At 46.6% G+C, this 20,453-nt stretch overlaps 1 protein-coding gene across 1 annotated transcript in view; it reads right to left on the minus strand.

Annotated features, from left to right (window-relative positions):
- The window catches only part of LOC119391923 (serine/threonine-protein kinase Pink1, mitochondrial), a 116,592-nt gene that overhangs the window by 77,051 nt on the left and 19,088 nt on the right, over nt 1–20,453 (minus strand). Inside the window, exons 2-3 of the mRNA XM_037659572.2 lie at nt 14,056–14,488; nt 7,118–7,352 (exon numbers count right to left, since the gene is read on the minus strand). Of these exons, the coding sequence (XP_037515500.2) occupies nt 7,118–7,352; nt 14,056–14,488 (668 nt within the window). The remainder of the gene's footprint in view (nt 1–7,117; nt 7,353–14,055; nt 14,489–20,453) is intronic.

Genomic DNA, 20,453 nt, shown 5'->3' on the forward strand with positions numbered 1-20,453 from the left:
CGAGCCAGCTAGGGGTAATATAACTTATGAGGAAAATGTAATGTCTGAGGACAGGGGTGACGGCTTCACCGTGGTTTTCTCAGCGTGGAACCTGACCTTCACTAAAAAGACTGGACGGCGCATCGCTACTGCCCAAGGCACGAGCTTGTGAAGCCACCAGAAGTTTCCCTCCTTTTCCTAGAAGCTGCAGTCTGCTATGCTTTGCTATGCACTCCAACCAATCATCTCGCTTAAACCGACACACTGAACATTGGGCGGTTCCGCGACCACGCACAAACTATGGTTTTCAAACACTTTCCTACTGTCTTCCCTCCACTCTAAATAAATATACACTATGCGATAAAAACATACGTTATGTTCCTAAAAACGCATTGCTTCAACTAATATTATGAATAACAACCTTGCTTTTGTGTTTCATGAAAATGTGTGTTTCTTGCTGATGCTTATCACTTTGCTTTGTGTATTTTTATTTTAATATTGCAACAAGTGGGAATATTTGTCATGTTGCTGCTGTTATTGTATGGGGAGGTGGGACCAGTCAAGCTGCCTATATGCAGCTTTTATCCCACCATCCTTGCTGTGTATACATGTTTTGTAACTATGTGGCAATAAACTTCAATTCAACTTCAACTCTAAGCTGGTCTTGCAATCCTATTTCTTGGGATTTTTTTTTAATATCACGAGCTTGTGGTAGCAAGACAAGAAAGCATGCGGCAGCCACAGACGCAAATAAACTTTGGCTAAATGCACTTTTCAACTTTCTCAGGTGCGCCTTTCTGGCAGAGGCAATTAGGCTTCACAACGAGGTGGAGCGCTGTCATTGTTGTACACTGTCATCATGTTTTTTCTTCACAGAACATGCATACCTAGATTTAGTGATCGCTTGTATTTCACTTGTGGTATGCTGTGTGCCGTTTCAATTTTGCCTATGGTGTAAAGGTTTCAGAAATGCTGCCTTGTCTGTGCCCAAGTGCACATGACTGTGTAAAGCAAGAAAAAAATTAAAGGTAGATGCACTTCCAGCACTTTAGAGAAATAGGAAAGACACGCAGGCACAGAAAGGACAGTCCTTTCTGTGTCTGTGCGTTCTTCCGGTTTTCCTTAAGTGTTGAAAATTAGTCAAACTTCACTATTCCAACTTGTACAGCGAGGCTCTTGAAAAAATATTAACCGGAGCGATGCTTTATTATTTGTACCTAGCTAAAAGCATTTTTGTTTTCAAGAGCCTTTAGAATCATTAAATTTATAACAAGTATAGCAATTTTCAGCACGGAAGAAATACTGCTTCCGCTTTATTTCTGTAATGCTGAGCACAGCTAAATAATTAAGTATACAATGAGCTGCATTTGAAAGAATTATCCTGTTCCAGTTGCTGACACTGCACACTGATCTTAATGAAGATCAGGGGCAGTGACAATGTGTGTTATCAAAGATGCAACATGCATTACGCTTAGGCCTGTAAGGAGCTTGACAAGTACAGCAAACTAAACAAGGCAGGAAGTTGGCAGCTCTAAGTGGTGAAAGATACTTGAACCGGGAATGTCACTGGAACCAACGCTGTGGACTTGTCGAAATGCTGGCTCCGCTGTTCGTAGATTTTCATCACTACAGTAAACCAAGCTCTAAAGAAAACGCCCAAGTCTTCAACTTTATTTTATGACTGATAAAAATATCTCCATTTTTACAATCTTCTGGGTTGACCAAAACTGAATGGAAAAGGTCAGTTGTTGAATTGATGACATTTAATAATGTCTAAACTAACACTTCGCTTTGACACTTTGCTGATTTAATGTCTAAATTAACACAGAGCTTGGTATTAATTAATTAGCACCAAGCTCACAAGTCCCTATGTGGCCGATATATATATATATATATATATATATATATATATATATATATATATAAGGTTACTGTTAACTTTCTGCTGATCATGATGAGTGTAGAAGTTAAGCCATCCAATTATGTTGGACGTGCTAAAAAAACAGGAAAGATTATGCAACAGAACAGCTCATTTATTTATGTGGAAGAGTAACATTGGTATATTCACACATTTTTTACTGATGACTGAAAATGACCAGTTTTGCGAGGAACTGCTTGTGGATGTTTGATCAAGTAATTTTGCCACTCGCTGTCTCTGCAGTGTGATGCATCCTAATCTTGATATACGATGCAATTACACACTTCACAAGAAGCAAGAAGTGGTTTGACTCAGCATGTGCTTGTGCAGCTCTGGGTATAGTTTTTGAGGTCTCCTGAAAGCTTGTTCATAGCTGACGCCATCACAAAATCAGCGACATTCTCCTTATATGCAAGCCCAGTGGGCCCTGAGGTTTTTTTGCTGCCGAATTCCAGAACGTGCATATTGTGGAAGACAATCACTTCTGTAGACCACCATGGTATTAGCCCTTAATGAACGCCGACAGATTTTGTTTGACACTATGGCAACAAGCGGCCGCGCACATCACGGGTTTCAGCCTACCGAGAGAGCAAGACCGACATGATGGCGAAGTCGCGAAACTAGGTTTATTCATACTAGGAGAGGTGTGAAAAGGCTATCACAAAAGACCGACAGAAAACAGGACGACAGCGCAGCAAATGAAGACAGGGCACCTTGACAACAAGAAGGGAAGTCCTCACCAAGGTGGCATTCTCCCAGCAATGCTGTTACTTTGTGAATGTTAAGGGGCTTTAATATTTAGTATACTTACTTGTGTAATGAACACACTTTTTTCCCAAAAAGCAAAGCAATGTTGGGGGTGCATTTATTATGCAGGGTGATTTTTACAAAAGCTTTTGGGGAAGAGTAGAAAATGCAGTAATACAAAAGAAAAAATGTGTTAGCTTACCTTTTGCAGCAAATATAGATGTCCTCTATTTGCAAACATGCTTTTAGGTTAGCAATTATATTGACACTCTAGGCACATTTTTACCTTCACTATCATGTTCTGTATAAAGACCAAATCAGTAAAGTCATCCTGCGTGTTGTTTGTGCTATGTACAACATAAAGCGCTAGAATGGGGAAACGCCATGCAGCTGCTGCTCCTGCATCAAAGCTGGCGGTGCATTTATTATGCGGGAGAAAAAAAAAAAAGAAATTCAAATTTTGATGACTACAAATGGGGGTGCGTTCATTAAGCGAGTAAATATGATACGTGCCCATGCCAATGCACAGATAAAGCTATAAACATGACACCCTATTGATACCACTGTAGAGAACTTTGAAGAACAATGAAAAAGTACCCACTACATGATGACACATTGACATCATGGAGACACGCACCCTCATACATTATTGAAACCGTAGAAGAGGCCTCACGAGATGTGTTTGAAGATGTATGCAATACAACTTGAATATAATTATCACAGCTGTTCTTTCATGCGGTCTCTTGGTGTGCACACTGTGCCTGAAAGAATGACATGAGGCAAATTACTTTTAACTAACTGATTTCATTATATTTATCAACCATCGTTAAATGCTACCATTTTTTCCTTTAAGTATTTGTTGGGCCATGAGCGCTCGTGGAGTAGAGAAACGACTCAACAGCACGGAGACCAACTGTCCACTGAACTTTATTCGTTCTGCATCAGCCTCCTCGCCCTTCCGGGTGGGGAAAGGGGAAGGGCACTCACTTTTCACTCTTGCCCGGGTGTCATGGCCTGCTTGCGGCTGCTACGTGTCTTTAGTCACTTTCAAACTGCATACATTTGTACTCGCCGATTTCTAAAAAATCTCCAATTACATATTTTACTACCACAAAATCCAGAGCAAGCGCCCCCTTCTCCTTTTCGGGATATTTGAAATATGCGCCAATGACTAAGAAAGCACCCGCCACTCCCCTCCCTCCATTTTTTTTTTTTACCTGCTCTCCACTACTGAATCCTGCAGCAGTGGTTCCTAGGAGCCCAAGTTTTCGCGAGTCTTTAGATATGTGCACAATTTCTTAGTACTTTTACAGTGTGGCGCCTCGGGGTTGCATTCCGAGCTGTCACTAATTGCTGGAACATTTGGAAAACGTCTTTCCCCCCTGGTCCCGACACATGAAATTTACACGAGCTTTCCCTCCGGTTCAGTAAAAACAGTAAATGCATGTATATTCAACAAAGCACTTCAGTAGAAGCACAGGTGTGCATTGTTCTTAGAGGCTCTTGCCCCACCATCTTGAAATTTGGTTTGTGACGGAGCAAGGCCCCCCTTCCAAATCTTGTCCGATTATCTTTTACCGTAGGGGGGGCACTAGCTCGGGATTTTGTGGTAGGATTTATTTCAGTCTTATTGCTGTAACTTTTGCACCTTGTTTTCATACTGCCCAAGGAATATTTCTGCATACTTTTTTTTTTGTCCTGGGAATAAAATAAACCACTTGCATCAGGGCACATCACCATCCTTTTTATTTTTATCAACCAATCTGCTTGTTTAGCCACCCTTAGCACTTGCAAATGTCTCAATCTGAAAAGAGTTCTTCCCACTTGTGCTCTTCATACATTGGGCAAGAAGCTGTTACTACCCTGACAAGTTGTGCCTTTCTGTGCACACCACACGAGGTCTTGCTTGGGTTTGTAACAAACTGTTTTTGTCTGAATGAATTGTGTTTTTCACTACCATTCTAGCTCCCAACTGCTCTGCTTCCAGCTTCAAAGTAATTGCCTATCTCAAACAAATGAGCCACTTAGCAGCATACAACATCCTTACAAGCTCCTAGCGGATGTGATGCAACTGCGCACCTCTCACTGAAGCAAAACAAAAATACTGCTGGCAACGACTGTTGTCGTCACCACAAATAGCAGTTGACGGAGGGCCATGGGCATATGGCCAAGTGACCCAATGCAGGAAACCATATTAAAAACGAAAAAAAAAGAGATACAAATAAAAAAGAAAAAAAAACATTCAGTGCTGCTTTACAATCTTTTTATTCTCTTTTTGAAGAGATGAGTGCTTTGTGCATCCAGTCAGCTATGGCAGGCACTCACTCATTGCAGTGGCCATAATGGCTTAGTGCTCACACTAACCTTTGCTGCCCTTGAAACGCACGCTTTAGTATCCTAGCTTGGTCATACTGCTTTTTTGTGTTGGTACAATGACCTCATCAACTCACATCCCCTTCCCGATGGGACTACGTGACAGCTATGCCGATACTGTTTGACCATATGAGGTGGCACAAAGCAGGTTGTCAAATGACTACAAAACCAAACTAATCGAACATTAAATGACAGCTAAAAGAAGCAGCGGTTGGTGCTGACCCACCAAGCTGAATGGTGTGGCAATAGGCACTTTGCTTGTAGGCATGATGAAATTTCCACACCGTGTAAATTGTCTAGCATTTATAAAAGGGAAACAATGATTGAAAGCATAGATAAAAATTCGGTCAGAAGAGGCATGCTAAGTCTTTTGTAGCGTCCTGTGGGAGTGGGAATGGAAAGAAACACGAACATGCGGCATCCGCATTCTCTGCTGTTTCGCATTTCTTTTCAAGCGGTTGTAGCCTGGATGGGTGATAAAAAGCCCCAAGAGCCATCCACGATGCAATCAAGAAACATATTTTTATTGCCATCAAAATCAGAGTGTGATGAAAACAGCATGCCGCGTTTCTTTCCATCCCCCCTGTACGTATCAGATTCCTTAAATAACCTGTGGCAAGGCAGGCATCAGCCAAGCTGGCCTATGTATTAATTACTACTAGAGTGGGCACACACTGCCTATGAAGAAGATAACTGGCTTGCACCTTCTGCTTCACTGCAAACCTTCCATGTGTGAACTTGCAGTATTTCTGACTAGGATCCTGAAATGGAGTAATGATAATAATGACAGTCCTGGCTGATTTAGCTCGTTCTGTAGGACCACTTTTCTTCTCCCTTTATGGCTATCTGAATCACTGCCACTGTAGCTTGTTCTACTCCAAAGTTCTACACAGAATGCTGATATGGGGAGCGACAATTAAGGTCGAATATTAGTCTTGCAGAAGCACGCGCTTCATATTAATCGTGCCCCAACTAGCCTAGCAATGTGTGTTACTGGTAGTAGGTGAAGTTTCCAAAGCCGTTGAAACAGGAACTGTTATTTTTACGGTTTGTTCTAGCTGACACTAGCTGTCGTTGAATCAGTCATTTAGCGGTCCCCACGATGGAACTGCAATCAGGAAATGTCTTGGCATGCAACTACTCTTAAGCACGACATGATCAACAATGACTCAGTACATGACAAATTAAAGAGACATAAAAAGAGCAGACACTTCTAGTCTGCTTTATATTGCAGTTACTATTTGCATAATTGTCTTTCATTTTCACAAAAGCATGTTTTTGTAGCGTTAGCTACACTGGCCGAGCCGGAGCGGTTTCGCGTGCACGTACAAGAGCCGTGCTGCGCATGCACGTGGAGCAGTGACGTCACACGGTGCACAGCGGGCGCACCGGAGTCGCGTCGATCTGCGCATTCCATAAGAATGACGTCATAGCCATGGGCCGGGCATTGCCCGGTCCCAACACCACAGATGCGCCGGGCATTGGGGCCATAGAGACAGCAGTGTATTACTACATTGACCACCGAGCTGTCCTTGTGGCAAAAAAAAAATGGCGTTGAGCAAAAAATAAATATATGTGTGTTACATAATGCATACACCATGTGTGTGTCATTGAAGCAGCAGTAAGCATGATAATCAAGCTATTCCTAGATAACCAGGAGAGCTAAGAACAACCAGCTGAACATATACACAGCAGCTCACGCTGTGTATATCCTGGCATAGCCAAGCTAAGCCACTACAATTTTTTCATAAGAGAGTTATAATTGAATTAACTTCACAGCATTTATTTTTTTATATTTGAAATATTCTCTTAAGGCATAAAATGGGGGGAGCACATTCTCTTCAACAAAGACCAGCAGCATTCTATGGTGCATGGAGCTCATGTCACCACACCACAGAGAATGTTTTTAACTGCGCAGAGAAAATGGGACGTAGACAGGAACACAGAAGCAGACACAAAGTGCAGACTTCCAACTCTACTACGTGTGTGCATCTAGGTTCCTGTTGGATATGTGTGTTGGTGTGTTTGCGCAGTTAAAAACATTGAATCTATGTACCGGCTAACCCAAGAATGTGCTTTGCACATTAATTTTTCCCTTACCCAAGTCCGTCTCTTTGGCAGCAGCCATAGCCAATGGAGCATTGACAGTGTTGCTGTCATCGGTTGCCAGTGGGTGTTTTTGGGTGCTGACGGGTGTCTTCCAGCGGCCACTGTACACGACCGCATTGGCACCTTTTCCTAGCACTGTGCCCAATTCCAGGTCATCCAGTTTGACTGCTTCCTTGTCTGGCACCTGTGCCACCTCTTGCTTCTTGCTCATTGTGACAGCCAGCTCCTGCAAGTCCAGTTTAGGCTATCTGACATGAAGGAAGAAAGCAGGGCCTTTCACACAGAACACTGCAGAGGGGTCAAGCACGGACAAGCTCGTGTCTGCAATCCAACCTGTCCTGGCACTATTACTGCAATGTTCTACTGCATGTGTTAAAGGTGCCATTGGTTAGGTGATGTATCCAAAGGCTTAAATGCAGTGACTACAGAACACAGAGATTAAAAAAAACCATTTTTTTTTCCACTGTGGCCACTAAGCCACCAAAATAGGCCATTATTTCCACTAAGGCCACCAAAAGCAAATTCTGGGTTAAATATTTCTGGTGAGCCATTTGACATAAAACTCTTTTTGTACACTTTATGCTATTAACGTTAACAATTACGCTACTTTTTAGTTTAATTAAATTAGGTCCACTAACACATAAACTTGAAAAGAAATGCCGCAGTTTTGCTCAAAGGTGAAGCGTTGACAGCAATAAGGCGAAACTCAAGTCTTAAAATAAGCTCCTCAGACTGTATTCTAAAATGCATAACTGGAGAGAAAATGGAAGTTGGTGTGAACAGCACTATACTTGTGGCGTGATCATGCTCAGAGTAAAGCGCTGAATACAGGCCATAACAAGGCTAGCAATGCTCAAAACTGGGTTGAAATGAATTAAGAAGGTCTAAAATAATATAATTAACAGAAATAACCAACAAGTAATTGTAACAATTAACTAAAAATCGCTAAAACCGTTTCGGAAACCTGCGGATGCGCAAAGGAGGATGCCAATGCCTCACCACATCTGGTGGGGGAGACAACCTGATGGAACTCGCTGCAGACAACGCGTATCTCAACTGCCGTAACAAACAGCAAGTCGATAAAGTGCAGCAAAAAGTAGCACACATGTCCCACACCGATTTTGCAAATCTCCCTAACAAGATTCTACTCGTGCCGGGGAAACCCTAAATGCTCACCTCAAATATCGGAGTCATCGACGCTTTGGTAAACGGAGCAGTGGAAACTCTGTGCCCACGCTACGCACTTCCTCAGCTTTTACAGTAGTGGAGCTGCTTTTTATTGCTGGCCTTCGTAACAAGAAGTACCTAATCGGACAAGCTCTGCTGCAATCCAAAACTTGCATTGGATGAAGTATTCATCTGTTCGTCAGGCCGAAGACGCACAAAAGGAAAGCGCAAATCTTTCAGTGTGCTTGCCAGCGGTGACAATGCATCCCGGAGCCATAAACGTGGAGCGACAAATGTCATGCGGAACTCAGCAGGAGAGAAAGACTTTTTAAAAAGTCACAGTTTCGCCGCAAGGGCGAAGCAATGAATGCGATAGCAAGAAATTGGAATGTCACATAAAGAACGACAAGAAGCTTGATACTTGCAGCGCCTGTCACAGTTGTTACGTCTCTGTGCTTGAGCAATGCGCTGCAAGTGTCGAGAATGGAGAATCAGATGCCCTTAGATATTTCTTTTTCTTTTAAATTGCGGTGCGTAGAGTGACCCCCTGCGTTTCTTACCACTCGGGGGCGTCTGATGCAAAGTGTGCACGGTTTTCTTTGTTTCTTCTTCCACATCACAAGTGGGTACAGAAAAGGGCCACTTTTTTGAGCGCGTCTCAAGGGCAGTTTTCAAATCGAAAGAAAATTAAGAGCGTTGCGTGATAGAAAACAGGCTCAAGATCCTCCAAGATTTGCTGACCACCAGAGGTGCATATAATAGCTTGCCGTTATTTCGCCGGCGCATGCATGGGGCATGGTTGAGTTGTCTAATGCAGCGAGCTAGGGAGCGAGCGGTCAATGGTTCGAATCCCCGGTCGAGCGCATCGCATTTTTTTTCTTCTGCTTTATTTTTCTTTGAGCTTTTTCTATATATATACATACATATACATATCCAGGGCATGACGTCGATGGCAAGACGCTAAGAGTGTCCATATAATTGCCATCGCAATAAAACCATGCTGTTGTAGTTGGGGCTTTTGTTGACGGCACCCACTGTGCAGACTACAATGCACCACACTATTTACAAAGCAAAAGACATTGCCAGAATTCAACATGGCGGCACTAGCGACTTGATGCGGGCGTACAAAGGGTGACATCACTGCCTCGGCAGTGCATTTTCGGGGGTCACACATATTTACATCATAGAGGGGATTAGGCAGCACCCAAGGAGCCTTCATTGAAAGGCTGTATTGCTGACTTGCGCACGGTATGTGCGAGAGCACCCTTTACGTTCGAAAAGTCTATGCAAGATTCTGTATTTCCCGAAAAGAAACATTGCTGGGATGGCAAAGTTCCTTTGTCATGTGTCCACTGCACATGACACCTTTCTCGAAGATGTGCCCCGTCACGTAACGTACATTCGGTGCCCTTGTGTCAGGCTACAAGACGATGAAAATGAGCCATGTGCCGCATGGGCTGGAACGAAAGACATCGTTTCCACGAGAAAAATCACAGGTACAGGAGGCATGCGACATCTTTAGACGAAAAAATGTTCCAAAAGCCAGGTGAATTCATGATTGTAAAAGGGTCCCTCTGATTTACACAAGAAATTATTAACAAATGACATAGACGTTCGCCGCCTGTGCATAGGGTTGCACCTTGATCTGGAAGAAGCCGGCTATTCGGGGCAGGGGGGAGAGAGAGAGGTTTATTAAAGAAGGCAGAGAGGTCGGCCTAGCAATAGCATGCGCTAGCCTGCTACTCTACACGGCAGGGGGAGGTGGTGTGTTGTACAAGGGGTTGAATTTATGCTGAAAAAAAAGGCGCCATGTTGAGTATTGACACGCAATGTCATCTATTGAAACCATTGTTGCAGAGCAGAAGTCAACATAATGTACAAGTGCAAAAAAAGAGCTAACATACTTTCTTGGCATAAAGATAAATACCGTCTACTTATGTGCTGTCCATTTGGGAACGTAAAGGTCCAGCATTATGTGTCCTCGGCCAGGGAGCACGGTGTTAGAATAGTTTAGGTGGTGAGAGACGGCGCATTGGAAATGAAGAGAAATCGGGGACCTCTTTCCCTTTTGCCGAAGGAGGCGTGCGCCGGGACGGTGGCCACTGGCTATACCCAGTACAAAATTTGACGTTCTAACATTCGGTGTTTTAGCGTGTTTAGATATCGCAAGGCACTGTGAGGATTGGTCTGGTATTGTAATATCATAATAATAAGTTAGATATAAAGACTTAGTAGTGTTTTATACATGACGGTTCCGCATGTGGCATGAAGTCATAAAACACCACTTTCCGGCCTCGGCAACCACCGTGGCCTAGGCGATCGTGCCCGCATTTGTCTACAAATGTAAATACCAGTTGCGTGAAGCATGTTGAATTCACCCTTCATTGCTCTCGAAAGATTAATTATGTATTTGCGGTCAGCATCATATAAGAGCAGGTGTCATGTTAAGGGGCATTTCGCATATGAGATCAAGTGAGCTTCAGAATCTTTTACTACTAACGCTTATTTGCAAATTCCGTAAACATTTGCGAGAAGACGGATGCTTTGATGCAATGGAATAAATAACTCTACGTAGGTCTTTCAGGGCATGCACTAGCAGGTCACGCGCCTCTCCCACGTCGAAAATACAGGATTGAAAGAGAACGCAATGAAGTGGGCGACAGCTTGTGGCCGATGACTTCAAAGCCGCTTTTTGATATATTCAAAATAAATAGACTGCAAGATATATACGTTATGGTGCGCGAAGAATTTTATCACAGTATTGGCACGATCTACGAATTTCACATATTTTTGCCTGAAAAAGCTGCTTTAGCTCGAGTATTGTATGGTGCGGCTAAATGATACGAAAGAATGTTTCCTCACAAGAACGTTTCCTTTTAAATAGCGCTTCCCATGATTTGGTGACAGATCACGCGCATCAAATGTTTTTCACAAACAAAATTTGTTGCTTGCAACTCGCGATTTTTCCGTGGAATAGCAGTGGCCACAATTTCAAGCGGTCACTGTCCTTCGGAGCAGCGAAAAAGCAAATTTTCTCCGTGCACGATTTGTAGCCCGAGATGCATCGCGACAAAGAGCACTTCTTGCCCATCTGGACAATATAAGTTGTGTAAATAAGGACACGATGAACAAGGATAGCTATTTCAAATAGGCTAGCATTTAGGCGGCAGGCGTTTCGACTGGCGAACATATGTGCACAAATGGAGCCTCGTCTGGTTTGGCGTGTGTTTGTAACGGGTCAGACAGCGACGTCACGGAATATGGTGTCACTCTCAATTCCTGCCATTCTCGAAAAAGAAACTGGAAAGCAAATGGTTAGGATGCTGAAAAGGAAACGGGCACGACCATTCACGTTTGTGCACCCAGAGCAGGGCACAAAGTTTACTACTGCTACTGCAGCAAAACAGCATGTCTGTGACGAATAACGAGAGGCGGAATCAGAATGGCACATGGTGATTCATTATGGATTGTCGGTAAACGGACGTTAACCTTCACTACCACGCACCAGCCAGCACGTGTAAACGTTGCAAAGGCGGCTGAACAACTAACACCATGGGTGGGCTGCTTGAATCCATGCGATATGGTGCATGCATAACGACAATTCCCATGAAAGGAATTCTAATCTACCATTGTAAAATGTGTGCTTTCTTCTATAAGCATCCTATAGAGAGACGTCAACCTCCCTCAGCCCGCTTCTTTTTCAGGGAGTACATTTTTCTTTTTGACTAACCCTGTTCGGGTCCGCCACGGTGCACCAGTGGCTAAGGTGCGGCTGCTGACCCGAAGGTCGCGGGCACGGTGTTCCGTCGTCGCGGGTTCGATTCCGGCCGCAGCGGTCGCATTTCGGTAGAGGCGAAATGGTAGGGCTGTGCGATGTCAGTGCACGTTAAAGAACACAAGATGGTCGAAATTTCCGGAGCCCTCCACTACAACGTCTCTCATAATCATATCGTGGTTTTGGGATGTAAAACACCAGATGTTATTATTAACCAGTTTGTCGCGGCGGCCTCAACCAATTTGCCACAATGGCCTTATTTGCGCACAAGCTAAAATATTTTTGAAATTTGTGTTCACCTGTAAACTCATTATCGCTGTTCGCATAAGCTATATTTCCTATGTATTTCCATCTGTTGGCTACCGCCACTGAATTTCTTGATGTTGTGCATTTACTTTCAAATCACATTGTTAAGTGTGCTTACCCTGATAAAAAAGGAACGGCCAGCATTTGAAGAGTTGTCGCAAATGCAGCTTTAAGCGACGCGGCCCCCGTTGAAGCGGCTGATCTGAAGCCTCGATACACCCAGCGCAGCCTGTCGGAAAAAACGCGAAGCGCGTCCCCATTTTCAGCGAGGAGGCTGCGCGGCGGAGGCGGAACATCGGTACACCTAACCTATTTCTAGCAACGTGGCCAGGAGCAAGCTCTCGTTCTCGGGGCCGATCGCTAACTTTTCGGAACAGACACACGTAATTTCCACTGTTTTGTAGGCGGAGAATTAGGCTCATGATGCAAGCACGTAACCACTGATGCTGATTTTTCGCTTAGTTAAATGATCGGTGTAACTGGAAGGATCCATTACTTCCGAGTTTTTATGGGCACAAGATAGAAATTGATTGAAAATTGCCTGAGAATTTTGGTGCTGGATGAAAAATATTTGGTATCTTCAAAGTTGCTGAATTTACACTTATAAATGCAAAAAAAATAATAATTGCGATGCGATGGCTAATAAACTGGCCAATAATGTCCGGTCTTAGGTGTGGACCGGCAATCGGCCTGCTGTCTGAAGAACCGGCCGGCCCGGTGGCAACCCTACCTATGCACCCATGAACACCCCTGCACAGGACATAGCTTCAACTTAAACGATGCGATGACACTGGCTCTGGAACAAAAGTGGGGAAAAGAAAACTCCTGGAATCGTGGTTCATTCGTCTTGAACCATCGGCTTGGAGCAACAGCCGTGGACCCCTACCGGACGTTTACAAGGAGGTGTGTGACACTGGTCGATCTCCGCTCATTTGCTGCCGGTATACACTCAGAATTCCACCTCCATAGGTGGCAAAACTAGACTCCTGGGAAAAACTGCTCTGCAATCCCCTCCTACACAAAGAACTTGCCAGCACTCTGAGGACTGCTCCACTCTTTGGCTCTCTGGGCTTGCCAACGTTGCCTGGTCATTTGAATGCCAGCTTTTGTTTACTCTTGGACTTTTGTTATAGTTAGCCACCATTAGGCATATGCCTTTGAACTGTTAGCGAATTGCGATATATATATATATATATACACACACACACACACACACACACACACACACACACACACACACACACACAACACATGTGTGTGTTTGTGTTGCTTCGTACTGACGAATCAGTATGAAGCAACCTTTCAATAAAAGCTCAAGGCAACGCGTGATGCCTTGAGCTTTTTGTTTTTCCTGCTCCTAACAACTGGCGTCGTCTCGGCATTAACCACTGACTACGTCGATCGATGGACATCCTCGCTTTACTCTTGACGCAGCGCCACTGTAAACCAGGTGCTTGCACCGAAAAGATAACGTAGTTCAGGAAAAGTGAAGCGTGATTTCCGCGACGGCGTTGTGACGAGATCGACAATGCATGACCAAGAATACCGCTTGGGCAGCGTCCTTGAGTTGTCACGCTCAAAATAACCTAAATCTTGCTACGTTAGGGACTACACCAGTGAGGCACACAACCGAAACTACGTCAAGGGCAATCACGAAGTGCGTGACAGGTCAGACGCTCACCCGCAGGGCGACGCAGACACTCTCTAGTTCCTCTTCGCTGGTGACCAGGGATGGTTTGGTGACGAGGCACACGCCAGTGAGCCCCATGAGCGGCAGGCGAGCGCCGGCGAACAGCTGACGGGCGGCGCGTCTCCGCAAGTCGGCTGCTCGCGTCTGTTTGGCCCAACGCTGAGGTAACGCGACAGCACGGGTGGACCCTGACCACGGCGGACAGCCACTCGACCGCGGGGCCACAGGGTGCGCAGGGCAACGCGAAAGCGCACCATCGCATCGCTCAGGTAGCCGCGCAGACAGTATTCGCCATTGGTGGTGACCGAGTAGCAGCGGCGCGACTGCTGGGCACAGGCGCTGCTCAACGGCCTCCAAGCAGATAACAGCTTCATCCCGGCCGATCAACAACCGCGATCGCTTCGAGTGTTGCGTCGTAGCAACGCTGGTGATACGGCAAACCTTTTCTATTACGGCCAACGCAGACAAAACACGAGACCATTGCAACCATTGCGCAGCAACCAACAACCGAAACATGAGGATCGAAACTGATGATGATGATCGTGTGCCCTTTCTTGGTAGACTGCTGCGCCGCGGGTGCCACACATATAAGTGCGTTTTGTTTGGCGCGCAGTTTCATTTGCTGCATTAGCATGTGACGCATGTGTGGCACTCAGTAGCCAACGTTTCGACAAGTGCTCTTGTCTTCTTCAATGCAGCAACTGCTGTGTTGGCGGCTGGTGGTCCCGACGAAGGAAACAGGCGAAGACGACCGGCGGTGACGAGCGCAGCCGGCGGGAACGCAGTCCAGCCCCGAACACGCGAGTTGGCGCGAAGCGCCGAAGAAAGGAACAACGTCCGCACTCAACGAGTACTGCTCACACACTGACTTTATTTACAAGTGCGCCGGTTGAATATCGACTAGAGTCACTTGAACTAGAGTTACTGTATACACTCTAAGACAAATCGAGTATTTTGGGAGTGTTTCTGCCACACAACAACAATCGTCATCCACCTCGCGTGCTTTCCTCGCATTATCACCGCGGTCGCGGCACTTTCCGGTCACGAACGGCGCGCGCGTTATCAGCGTGACATAGCATTCTTGACAGGAAAGTGACGAGAGCTGGCTTTTCAAGAAAGGAAACGCGACCAAGCCAGATGACGATTATTGTTGTGTGGCAGAAATACTCCCCAAATACTCGATTTTGTCTTACACTCTAAGCCAAAATCGACTATTTGGGGAGTATTTCTGCCACACAACAATAATCGTCATCTGGCTTGCTCGCGTTTCCTTTCTTGAAACCCAGCTCTCGTCACATTCCTGTCAAGAATGCTATGTCACGCTGATAACGCGCGTGCCGTTCGTGACCGGGAAGTGCCGCGACCGCGGTGATAACGCGAGGAAAGCACGCGAGGTGGATGACGATTGTTGTTGTGTGGCAGAAACACTCCCAAAATACTCCATTTTGGCTTAGAGTGTAGGGTGTATGGTAGCATATACAGTAACTCTAACTGGATGGATGCTATGAGCGGTGACATGTCTGCCACCAGGCTCGAAGAAAAAAAAAGAAAAAAAAGCTTCCTTGTTTCATGTTGGCCTAATACCTTATTTACATTGATTAAATCTATGTTATTATACCAAAAAAATTTAAATTCACGGTCCATCTCTCTGCCTCTTAAGGCAGAATGACCTTATTTTTCCCCCATTATTTATTTTTGTTCGTTATCTCTACTTTTCTGCCACCAATACTCTAACCGTTCTCTTATTTCTATCGCGGACGTGTTCAGCTTTCCATTGTTGTCCCTGAAAACCCAAGGCTTCATGTAGACTCGTGCCCACACGTATACCTGGGTGAATATCGCCACATTCAATCAGTACATGTTCCATCGTTCCTTAGTTCCTCCGCAGCTGTACATTGTTCTTCTTCGTTACTGATCTCGCTTTATAACTACAGCGTTCTAAGGCAGGCCCGCCTTGCTTCAAACAGTAAAGCGCTTCCCCTTGAATTATCATAAAACCTTTCCGTCCTTATTTCGTTTTTTTCCCTTCGGTAGTTACTCATAGCCGGCTTCTTTTCCATCGCTGACCATCCAATAATTCCTCTCCGCCTCTCTGACCTTCCGCTTAATGCTCCTTGTTGCCATATCGCCCGCACTGCTAGCCGTATATTACTGCGGGACAGCCTAGTTATTTTTCTCCATCTAGCGTGTCAACGCTTTTTCTATACAAATACCTGAAAACCTTCTCTGCCCATATACTCTTCTTCATTTTCCTCAGCCTCTCTTCGAATCTCATTTTGCTCTGAGCTTCCCGCACTTCAAAGCCTGTCCATCCCATATCACCCTTTACAGCCTCATTTGTCGTCTTCCCGTGAGCGCCCAACGCGAGCGGCCCACCGTCCTTTGATTTACATCAATTCCTGATTGTGCCTCTGACTTCATGCACACCACTGAGTTCCCAAATGTAAGCCCCGGGACCATCACACCCTTCCACAGCCCTCGAAGCACGTCGTACCTATTGTACCCCATAAAGCTCTGTGCTTCATAATTGCAGCATTCCTCTTTCTCTTTGCTACCGATGCTTTCTCTTGTACCTCCATATATCTATCCCCCTCATTTACCCATACTCCGAGGTACTTGTACTCGCTTACCCTCGGTATTCTTTGGCCCTGTATAAAGACCGCATGGTCTTCGTGATCATTGAATACCATCAATCCACATTTTCTTGCACTAAATCCTAGTCCTAGAGCCTCACATTCCCTTCCGCATATATCTGCCAGTCGCTGTATATCATCTTGACTGTCCGCAAATAAGACAATATCATCAGCATAAAATAGACCTGGAAGCTACTGCTCAACCATCGCTCCGACCTGCTTGTGTGACAAATTAAATCCAATGTTGCTACCTTCTAGCGCTTTTTCCATCCTCACCATGTACATCATGAATAACAGCGGGGACAAAGGACATCCCTGTCTCAGCCCCTTGCTAATTTCAACGCTGTCCTTGCTACTTATTAGATGCGAAGTATCTTAAGGTCGAGCTCAATCCGGCGGTGGTGGTGGTGGTGGTGTGCGGCGCGACCACCCTTACTGCGCATGCGACCCTCCCCTTCCCCTCTCCACTTTCCCTCCCCACATTCCTTCTCCCCTTCCTCTCTCCACATTCCCTCTCCACTTGCCCTCTCCCCCCTCTCCCTTACCACTCTCCCCTCCCCCTTTCCACTCTTCCTCTGAAACACGGGCTAGACATGCCGAAATTCTCTCCTGCGCAACGCCGCGATGAGCTCGAGCGCATGCGCGTCCCCCCCCCCTTCTCTCTCCTCTCCTACGCTGCGCCCCTCTCGCCCGCCTGTCGACCGCGTTCCCCGCTCGCCCTGTGAGAATTAACGGCCAGGCTAGATGGAAGATACGACGCGCGTAGCGTCCCTCTTCGCGTTCCATGACGCGAGGTCGGTAGCATGCCCAACGAACGCCAACGGAACGCGATCGTGCAAGTGCTCCGGCTTCGCATCGCCTCATGGTCCCCTTTAGGGAGATGGTGTAATTTTTCCTTCCCATTCTATACAAACTGTACTTTCTCGGTATATTTCCCTCAAAAGCTGTACAGTCGTCACCTATGCCCACTTCTTCAGTATGTCCCACAAAATTTCCTGATTAACGTTGTCATACGCCCCGGTAATATGATACGGGGTTGTATGAGTATATAAAATATGTATTTACAGAGATGAATCAGTAAAAAGAGTCAAGATGGCTGACCGCCACACTCGCGCGCCAGTCAGGCTCTTCAGCCCTTCGTCTGCCTTCACTTCCTCTCCGTAACAGGACCCCCGGGCGTTGTAGCGCCGTCTCGGCGCAGGTCCGGCGATGAATTGCGAGAGAAGTAGGGCTTCATCCGCGAAACATGCACAATGTCAACAGGTGGCGTACTTGACGAATCGAAGTGCAACGGCGCAATCTCGTAATTCACGTCGCTAACTTGACGCAAGACTTGGTAGGGTCCTGTGTAGCGGGACAGGAGTTCTCGGAGAGCCCTACACGGCGACATGGTGACCAAAGGAGCACCCAATCACCTGCGGCAAACTTCATATTACGATGCCGGTGGTCATAGCGGGCTTTCTGCATCTCCTGCGACGTGGCGAGACGAGATCGGGCGACTTGACGAGCCATGTGAGCCCGGTCAATAGCGTCGTGAGCGTACATGGTAACAGATGGCGCGGAAGGTAAGGACGGTGTCAAACGGCAATATGGGGTGGCGACCATACAAAAGATAAAAAGGTGAAAATCCCGTGGTGTCATGTCTAGAGGAATTATATGCAAAAGTCACATAGGCCAACGTCGGCGTCCCCAGTCGCGATGATCTTGAGAGACGTACATGGAAAGCATCTCTGTGAGTGTGCGGTTAAGACGTTCAGTAAGTCCATTAGTCTGTGGATGGTAGGCGGTAGACAGCTTGTGCTCTGTGGCACAAGATCTAAGTAGGTCGTCGACAACTCTGGACAAGAAAGAGCGGCCGCGGTCCGTCAGCAGCTGTCGGGGTGCACCGTGGAGGAGGATGACGTCGTGAAGAAGAAAATCCGCAACGTCAGTGACACAACTAGTTGGCATGGCCTTCGTGATGGCGTAACGTGTCGCATAATCTGTAGCGACCGCGATCCACTTATTTCCCAAAGTCGTCGTCGGAAAAGGGCCAAGCAGGTCAAGGCCGACGCGATGGAATGGTTCCGAGGGAACTTCAATTGGTTGTAGAAATCCAGCAGGCGGCAGAGGAGGCCTTTTCCGGCGTTGGCATAGGTCGCAAGTAGCAACATAACGACGCACGGAGCGGTATAGCCCAGGCCAGAAGAACCGACGTCGCACGCGGTCGTATGTGCGCGAAACTCCGAGATGTCCCGCCGTCGGTGCGTCGTGAAGTTGTTCAAGTATGACGGGCCGTAGATGGCGAGGAACGACAAGCAGGAGCTCAGGGCCTTCAATGCTGACGTTGCGGCGGTAGAGGATGCCGTTATGCAACACGAACATACGGAATGCGGCGTCGGTGCTGCCAGACTGGATGGCATCGATGATGGTGCGCAATGACTCATCCCGACGTTGTTCGGTGCGCATGTCGCTCACGTCAGTAAAAGCCATTACGCAGCTGTCCGGATCATGCGCAGCGGGGTCAGGAGGATCCACCGGATGACGAGAAAGACAGTCTGCATCCTTGTGCAAACGTCCAGACTTGTAGGTGACTGTGAACGAAAATTCCTGGAGCCGCAAAGCCCAGCGACCAAGACGTCCGGTCGGGTCCTTCAGAGAAGTGAGCCAGCAGAGAGCGTGGTGGTCCGTAACGACGGAGAACATGCGGCCAAATAGGTATGGCCGGAACTTAGCGACAGCCCAGACTAAAGCCAAGCACTCTCTTTCGGTGATGGAATAATTTCTCTCGGGGGAAGAGAGCAGGCGACTGGCGTAAGCTATCACGCACTGTTGACTGTGCTGCCGTTGAGCGAGAACTGCGCCGATACCGTGCCCGCTGGCGTCGGTGCGAACTTCTGTTGGAGCAGATGGATCAAAGTGGGCAAGTACGGGGGGAGTAGTCAGGAAGCCAATGAGAGCGGTGAACGCTTGAGCCTGCTCAGGGCCCCATGAGAATGTGGTGTCTTTCTTCAGCAGATCTGTTAGTGGCCTAGCAATGTCGGCGAAGTTCTTCACAAAACGACGAAAGTAAGAGCATAGGCCGATGAAGCTCCGCACGTCAGAAGTAGAGCGGGGCACAGGAAAGCTGCGAACAGCGCGGATCTTTTCAGGATCTGGTTGGACGCCGTCAGCGTTTACAAGATGACCCAGCACGGTAATCTCCCGGCGGCCAAACTGGCATTTCTTGGAATTCAGTTGAAGTCCGGCTGTTCTGAAGACTGCGAGAATTGCAGCGAGACGCGTCAGGTGGCTGTCGAAGGTGGAAGAAAAGACAATCACATCGTCAAGGTAACAAAGACAAGTAGACCACTTGTAACCTCGCAACAGAGAGTCCATCATCCGTTCGAATGTCGCAGGAGCATTGCATAGGCCAAAGGGCATGACCTTGAACTGGTATAAGCCATCAGGTGTTACGAAGGCAGTCTTCTCGCGGTCCATTGCATCGACAGAAATCTGCCAGTAGCCGGACCGAAGATCAATAGACGAGAAGTATGTAGCTCCGTGCAGACAGTCCAACGCGTCATCGATGCGTGGTAGCGGGTATACGTCTTTGCGGGTGATCTTGTTTAAGTGGCGATAGTCAACGCAGAAGCGCCAGCTACCATCTTTTTTCTTTACAAGGACGACAGGGGAGGCCCAAGGACTGTCTGACGGTTCGATGACACCTTTGCTAAGCATTTTCTCGACTTCCGTTTGGATCACTCTGCGCTCAGTGTGGGAGACACGATAGGGGCG

Source organism: Rhipicephalus sanguineus, chromosome 4 (assembly GCF_013339695.2).
Source record: "Rhipicephalus sanguineus isolate Rsan-2018 chromosome 4, BIME_Rsan_1.4, whole genome shotgun sequence".
Lineage (NCBI taxonomy): Eukaryota > Metazoa > Arthropoda > Arachnida > Ixodida > Ixodidae > Rhipicephalus > Rhipicephalus sanguineus.